General features: G+C 51.2%; 1 protein-coding gene across 1 annotated transcript in view; it reads left to right on the top strand.

Moving 5' to 3' along the window:
* Positions 1-379: 379 nt before the first annotated feature.
* Positions 380-8,085, top strand: part of HS3ST3A1 (heparan sulfate-glucosamine 3-sulfotransferase 3A1) — a 101,256-nt gene continuing 93,550 nt past the window's right edge. Inside the window, exon 1 of the mRNA XM_042914683.1 lies at positions 380-1,788. Within this exon, the coding sequence (XP_042770617.1) occupies positions 1,190-1,788 (599 nt within the window). The 5' untranslated portion in view covers positions 380-1,189. The remainder of the gene's footprint in view (positions 1,789-8,085) is intronic.

Raw genomic sequence — 8,085 nt, 5'->3', positions numbered from 1 at the left:
GGCGTGGCGAGCAGCGCGGTACGCGCAACTGAAGCCAACAAAACTTCCAGAGGGCCGGGGAGGTGGCAGGGGGCGGGGCGGGGTAGGGGAGAATGTAGGGACACAGGCGGGAGCGGGGACTCGGAGGAGGTCAGTGCTGCGATGGGCTGAGCTGAGTCTGAGAGGTGGCTCGCCGGGTGGAAGTCAGGCCCCCGGGGATCCGGCCGGTCCTAGCTGTCAGTCAGACTCCCCCGGAGCCCCCAGCTCGCCGGAAAGGGGGCGAGGCTGCGGCAGTGCGGGGAGGGGAGGGAGGGCGGAGTGGGGAAGGGGCGTCGCCCCGATCGCCCCCGCCCTCTCCGATGTCATTGGGCCGACGCTGCGGGGTCCGCGCCACCTTTTCTCCATCCCACCCGGTCCGCCCGGCTGCGCTCGTCAGGCGGCTGGTGCGGCCCGGGACGTTGACGTCACCGCCAAGTTTGCTGCCCTCGGCGCCCCACGTGTGGCGGCGGCGGCGACCGCCCGGAGGCGGCGGGGGAGCGTCTGCGAGTGCTGTGGCCGCGGCCGCTGACAGGTCCTGCGCCGCCGGGCTCCGGCACGCCGCACCCAGGTGGGGACCGAGAGCAGTTTGGAGCAGCCGGGAGCGCACAGAAAGGGCGCACGGCTTGGCGCGGGCCTCGGGCTCCCGCTCGGGCAGCGGGACTCGGTGGGACCTCGCAGCGGGGCGCTGAGGGCGCGTCCCGGCGGCCACGGTCACGAAGGAAGAGGCACTGTCGCACGCTGTCGTCTGCATTGCACGGAGCTCCGCGGCCCCGGGGCCTGGAGTCTCTTCCCCGCGACCGAGCGAGGGATGCGCGATCGCTGAGCAGGGATCCAGGCCGGGAGGCCGCTCGGGGCCGGGGCTGAGACGCGCGCCTTCGCCGCCGCCAGGACTCCCCATTACGGTCACTGTCGCAGAGCTCGTCCCCAAGGCTCAGGACTCGGGAGAGTCTGAGACGATGGTTTCTTAAGCACCGCACCACGTCCCCCTCCCGCCCCCTCGACCGGAGGCAGGGATCCCGCGCCGGGCGCCCGCGGCTACGTCTCCGCGGGGCAGCGCGCACGGCCGCAAGGACGCACGGGCGATGCGGGCCCCCCCGCACGAGGTCGCGGCCCCCGTTGGAGTCCCGGCCTAGCATGGCCCGCGCGCGGCCCGACGTCGCCTCCGGCTAGGATGGCCCCTCCGGGCCCGGCCGGCGCCCACCCCACCCCGGCCGAGCCGCTGTCCCGCAGCATCTTCCGGAAGTTCTTGCTGATGCTCTGCTCCCTGCTCACGTCCCTTTACGTCTTCTACTGTCTGGCCGAGCGCTGCCAGACCCTGGCGGGCCCCGTGGTGCGGCCGTCGGGCGGCGGCGAGGAGGCGGGGGCCCCGGGGCGCGGCGCCCTGGCCGGAGGCCCGAGGGAGCTGGCGGTGTGGCCCGCGGCGGCGCAGAGGAAGCGGCTCCTGCAGCGGCAGCAGCGGCGGAGGCGCCGGCCGCCCGCGCCACGCGAAGACGGCGAGGAGGCGGCCTGGGAAGAGGAGCCCCCCGGCCTGGCCGGAGGTCCCGGCGGCTCCGGGGCCGGGAGCAGCGCGGCCGAGGCCCCGCCGGGGACCCTGGCCCTGCTGCTGGACGAGGGCAGCAAGCAGCTGCCGCAGGCCATCATCATCGGCGTGAAGAAGGGCGGCACGCGGGCGCTGCTCGAGTTCCTGCGCGTGCACCCCGACGTGCGCGCCGTGGGCGCCGAGCCCCACTTCTTCGACCGCAGCTACGACAAGGGCCTCGCCTGGTACCGGTGAGCTGGCTCCGGGTGCCGCCGGGGTGGGGGGTGGGGGGCAGCCGGGGCTTCGGGTGGGCGAGGTGGGGGGGGAACCCCCCCTACTCACCTCCCTCCCCATTTTCTGCAGAAGGCAGAGGGTCATCAGTAATTCTTGGGTTCGGGGGTCTTGTTCCCCACCGTGCCTTCTGTTTGCAGGGAGGTAGGTGTTGAGGGGGGCGGTGGGAGGGACATTTTGGCCTTGATGACTTTTTCTTTAGTTTTTGGGATTTCCTTTCCCTCAAACAGCCAATCTTCCTCCTCTTTTTCGTCTGCTCTGCGAAAGTATCCCTGCTGTGGGCTAAAGGGGGGGAGGGGAGTACTTAAGTTAGAAACCTGTTCATCAATTATTAGGCACGTCGTTTACTCCATGCCTTTCCCAAGAAAGCCTGTCTTTATTTCTTCTCTATCTGCCGAACAAACCCCCGTGGTTCACGCTTGGTCTTTGCCATCAGGCATTCATTTCCCTTGACCCTTTGCCAGATCACTGTCCTAGGTGGTAAGTAATCTGGAGACTTAGTAAAAGTGTCAAGAACCTGAGGCTAAGGCAGTCGGGAAATCTATGTCTATGTCCGGGCAGGCAGCGTGCTTTAAGGAAAGGCTTCCTGGATAATAACTTTTGTTCGGAGTGAGGAATGAGTTTTGGAAAGTGTTTTCTATATTTAAAGGGGGAAAAAAGTACCTTGTGTCTTCGGCCTGGCTGAAACTTTTCTAAACATCTTCAAGCACTTCTCTTTACAAATGAGGTAGCCAATTTTTTTTTTTTTTTTTTAAGAAGAAAGACGGGAGGTGGGGGGTGGGTGGGAATGACACTGGTCACATTGTGAACGACTCTCCTAATAAAGTTTAGGAAACAGGTCTGATTCAGATCGTAATCTTAAATTTGCCAGTCTTCTCAAATTTAGATCACCTTTAATAAAGGAATCAGCCAAACTCCAGTAAATCCAAGTGTCTCCTGGATTTTGTTTGCCATAAAATATTGGCGTGTTCTTTTTTTTCTCTGAGAACAAGGAAAAATCGTGTGGCCGGAATTTTCATTTTTTAAAGTGTAATCTATTTCATTAAGTATGCATTCTTTTTGTTATTTTAACTGAAACAACATTACAAAAGTTATAACACAATTCAGATATATTTCAAAAGTCCACTAAGTAAATAATTCATCTCCAAAACAAAAATGAACATGATCTGACAAGTTTATTTACTTGAGGGGTCATGCATACCCCTCGGATTGATTTCGGGAGCCGAATTTACAGTAATCCAACTCATGAGAAAACATTTGGTCTTAAAAGTCAAGTTCAAACATTAAACACTTTTAAAACAGTAACTTTCCATTTGTTGGAAAGAAAAACAAACAACCTTCCCTTAATATAGAATATATATCATTTAAAATCATCAGCCACTTAAAAAAATCCCCTTGTGTTTCTGACATTTATGTTGTATCCTCTGGGAAGTTCTTATAAAAATGACCTGTTGAATCTGGAAACAACAGGTCCTTCTTTTTAGCACAAAGACTTCTCTGTTTTTTCCATCAAGGACACAAGAAAAAAGTGATTAAAGACCCCTAAAACTCTTATCTGTAGCAGTTTGCATTGAATCGGGCCTTGCACGGTGCTGTAAGTGAACACATTTCAAGCCAACTTCGCGGAACGCCTAAGACAACTTTTGACTCTGAGGTGCCATTAAATATGGTGAAATATGTAGTCCTAAAAACCCTTTATTTTCGTATTGCTGTGTAGCCTTTGTTTCCACAAAGTAGGATGGTTTCTTCTTCCAGAAGTGAGTCCTTGAGGGCACAGTGTCTCTACAGACGTGGATCTTACTTTACGTGAATCTTTCTAAGCTCATGTAAGAGAAGGAAGGTTTCAAGGTAACTAGAAACACAAGTATTAACAAAAGAAAGAGCCGTAAGCTTTTAGGTCACTCTCTCTTTTGGAAACTAGATGCACGCTGTAAAGTAAATCTCTCCTTGGATTGTTTATTTCAGCAGAAGAGTGCTGTGAAGCAATTTACGGTGGTTACAAAAATACAGTAGACTTCATGGTTTGGTGAATTTAATTTTCTAAGTGTTGGAGTAATGTCTTTGTTTTACCATTCGCAATGGTGTTTTATTGGATGCATAAATTTAAGTTTAACTCAATTACGTATAAAAATCTTATTAAAAAAAAAAAAAACCTCCACCTATGGAGCCAGGATCGTGCGATTAGTTAATGAAATTTTGCCATGGTTCTCTTTGATCTTGTCTCTGAACTTGCGAGTCTGATGTTCATGAGAAAGATTGAAGACAAATATATGTGTATATATGTGTATATATATGTATATATATATATATACATATATATATATATAAATCTCTTACGCAGAATGCTACTTACCTATATTAAGTGCATGTTACAGCTTTGTGTTTAGCCCATATTTACAGTTAGGGATTCGGTGAGACCTTCCAGAGTCAGCCCCAAATTTTGTAATATGGGATTTCTATCACATACTTCTGTCTCCCCCCACCGCCCCACCTCACTTCCTCCCCACACATGAACAGAAGGAAAACTCCAGTGTTTGCGCCCCAAAGTGAATTATGGAAGAAAAAAAACCCCTGTAAGATATTTTTTAGATGCTCGTTGAGATGGGACAATCTTGTAAACCCAGCCTTGTTTTTTTTGCCTGGTGAAATCTTTCAGTAGGCCGTAATAGTTCGTTGTGGCAGCGCCCCCTACCGTCGTGACAGAAGGAGAAGTGCGTTCCTGTTAGGAAGTTGGAAAAAAACAGTATGGACAATGAGTTTGAGAATTAAAACCACCCCAGCCAGGATATCTCGGTAAATTTCTCTCACTGAGAGAAAACATAAAGTACTTTGTAAATTGCATCCCGAGAATAGTATAATCTGTTTCTCCGTGGGAACAGATTTGTAGTGATGGCAAGAAAATGAAATTTTACTGCAAATCTCTAAAAAAATGGCTTCAGTGGAGTGTTCTGGGGATGAAACTCCACCCTGATGGGGTTTAAAACAACATTCCGCATTACTTAATTTAGCAGACATGATATCAGGACAACAAATGTCTGTGGCTTACGTATCATGGGAAAGCAATCCTTTGCAACGAACAGTCTGCGTTTCCATTATAGGGGTGGTGGGTTCGTAAATGAAAGTAGGGAACTGTTTTATTAGCTTTAAAACTTTGGGAGTTTAAGAGCAGGTGAGCTCTTAAACTGGAATGGAATAAAGAGGCCCCCCTCTCTCCCTGTGTATTTCTGCACCAACAAGTTACGGTTTGTGTGTGTGTGTGTGTGTGTGTGTGTGTATGTAAGATAAGAGATACGTATTTATAAAGTATTTAAAGGATGTAGTGTTTAAAGGACTGCGAACGTACGTATACGTAACACTTCAGTTTCTGTTAACGCTTCTGTCTCATAGTTTTGGACAAGATAGTAAGTGTCCAGTACCTAATCTCTTATAGCGTATTTCTTTCCTACGCTGTGATGTGTTTTTTTAGTAATACTGGATAATTTGAGCGGAGAAGAATATCACTAAAATATTGTACTCTTACAGGATCCAGGAAGATCAAAGATCACTCAGCTTGTAGTTTAGTAGAAATGTTCTTCCCCCGCCTCCCGTCCCCCACTCCCCACCACAGCTTTGTCAAAATTTCAAGTGTTCTGGCCTCTAATGATCAGTGCCTTGTTTTTCAAGTCCCCTGAAGAGGCAGACAGAACAGAGGAACTTTCGGTTCCTATCAGGGGAAACCGGCATTTCTCAGCAGCTGGGAGCAGCTGTAGAGTACCTCCCTGTGCCATTTTCCCCCCTCCCGAGCCACACACCCCTTCTGCATGAAGGGGTGGAAATGAAATTCGAGCCAAGGGAGCTGCGAAGTCTGTGGCCACCCATGCAAGGTCATGTGGACTGAAGTCCAGAGAGGCTCTTCTGTCCTTAGATCGGAGTGAAGAACGCTGAGAAGGGGTGTGGGGTAGGAGGAAAGTGGGAAGACGTTGCTTTGGACCGCGAGCTGAGGGTGCACGTGTACAAGGGGAGGGATGTAATTTCTCTGGCGCATATAGTTCCCGGGGGCTGAGAAGCCACAGTGTTGTCATTTTGTTAGCTGAATGTCTGTACTCTGGGCTTAGCATCCCAGTAGACTGCCCCAGCAGTACCAGTCAGACAGCCTAGTTCGTGTGTGTGTGTGTGTGTGTGTGTGTCCACGCATACGTGCAAAAGCAGACACCTGGTAGGTAGGGAAGGTGATGAAATTGGTAACAGACAAGTTGTTAATTGGGGGGAGGAGCTTCTGGACAAGATCAGACAGCCAGCATATGGAACAGCCTCTTGATGATTGAGTCCAGGCATGAAAAACAACAGCAACAAAAAACACTTAGGTGGTGTAGCCCAGAACTGGAATACTTTGCGGGCGCGAATGCTCGTTTAGAACAATGAGATTTATCTCGTACGGATGCGTTTTGTGGATACATTCGATGTGAGATGCATAACTCCTCTTGGATTGAAAACTCCTCCTTGATATGATCTGCTCTCCACTTAGAAAGAAAGCCCTGGGGCCAAAATATTTGTCTCTTCTACGTAAGTCTGTTGATCGGCCCGGGAAAGGATAGATGCCAGGTCTGTATTTTGGAGGGGTCATGGGAATAAAACAATAAGCCTGTGCAATTAACGACATCAGGGGCCGACCTGCCACAGACCAGATGCTCACATTGTGAGGAGACCGTCACAGAGTTGCTACAATATTAACAACGAAGGGCCTCGCATCTCTAAGGGATGCATTTGAACAACTGTAAATCACAGTTACCATGGGTCAGATTGCCGGGCTCTGTTGGGAACTTCACACACGTAGCGCTTTCCCTTGGGGGAGGGGACATCCTCTTCCACCCAAGTAATGGTAACTTGGCTGATAGAGAGCGTCCTCTCTTGGTACGTTTCCCGGTGATGTCCGCCTCCATGCTTTTGGAAAATTGGTTTCTGCCGAGGGGATGAGTTAACAGTGGTGAAAACGAGGTTTATCATTAAATCTGTGCCTTTAATATGTAATGGGAGTCATGTTGTAACTACGGGCGTGTAGAAGGAACATCTTAAAGTGTTTGATAGCACATTCGCTAACTGGACACAGTTGAGCCCTCTCTGGGGGGTGGGGGATAGTGATACAGTTGGTAAGATAAACTGATGTGAAACCAGAGCTTAGAAATTGGGGAAGCACTGCGTTCAGTGCCCCCTGAAACCTCTTCCCAGTTGCTCGCCTCTGCTCCTGCGGTCGTGAGTACCATGGCCGTGACCGTTAACATGCGCCCTGTGATCACTTGAGGACCGTATTCCAAAAGTTCAGATTTGACCTGTTTCAGAACCCGTCAGACGACCGTGCGTGTCAGAAAAGAGGAAGCGTTCATTACGAGTGAAATTTAGTGCTTGCCGTTAGGCGCGGGACCCTCTTGCACAGCCGAAAAAGAAAATCAGTGGAGAGCAGCCCACGATGAAGGTGACATCTGGTGCCACCTAGTGGGAGGGAGAGTCTGCAAGGGACCCAAGCCGCTGAACTTGGGGAGAAAAACCTCCCTTACCAGAGAGTAAAGTGCAGTCTTAATTAGGGAAAGGGGGGGGTGGGGCGGGTCGCCTTTAGGTAGCATCTTACAGCAAGGATGGTCTGTTGGGCGTGGCTGAACAGTGTTTTTTTGCCTGTCTGCCTGAGCTCGCTCCTTTCAGGCAGGGGGTTGATCCTTTGGAGAGAAATCAAAGAGACTTGCCTTCACAATAAACCTGAGAAACAAGATATAAGTGATTAGGAGATTTATATTGGAAACGTGCATGAGTGAAACGGGATGCCTGGTGCCCCAGATTAGTTTGGTTAGTGTGTTTTTTTCCCCCTCCCTTTCTGTAAGCCAGCTTCAAATGAAAATACTTCCAGATGATTTTAGTTCAACAGCAGTGATGCAGGCGTATTCCTTCCCCCGAGCCGTCCAGGAACAGGCACCGCACAGAAGCCTGTTTCACCCCGATTCCACAGACACACCGTAAAGATCCTGCCCATGAGGGACAGTTGCACGGGAAGATGATTTCAGGATTCCAACGGGAGAGCCCTTCCTGTGACTGCAGCCCGGTGCCTGGGGAGGATGGAAGCGGGGGGGAGAGGGGTGGGGGTCAGGTGAAAGTAAGGCAGGGGGGAGGGGAAAAATAGGAACATTAGAGCGGAGAGATTGGCAGACCCCAAGTGTAGCCAGGCGATAATGTTAACACTGCCTTGTATCACGTGGAGATCACACGCCCCCTGGTATGTGGCAGCAAGGAGG

Source organism: Panthera leo, chromosome E1, assembly GCF_018350215.1.
Source record: "Panthera leo isolate Ple1 chromosome E1, P.leo_Ple1_pat1.1, whole genome shotgun sequence".
NCBI lineage: Eukaryota > Metazoa > Chordata > Mammalia > Carnivora > Felidae > Panthera > Panthera leo.
Note: the sequence above shows the minus strand (reverse complement) of the source record. Positions and strands in the feature narration are given on the sequence as shown.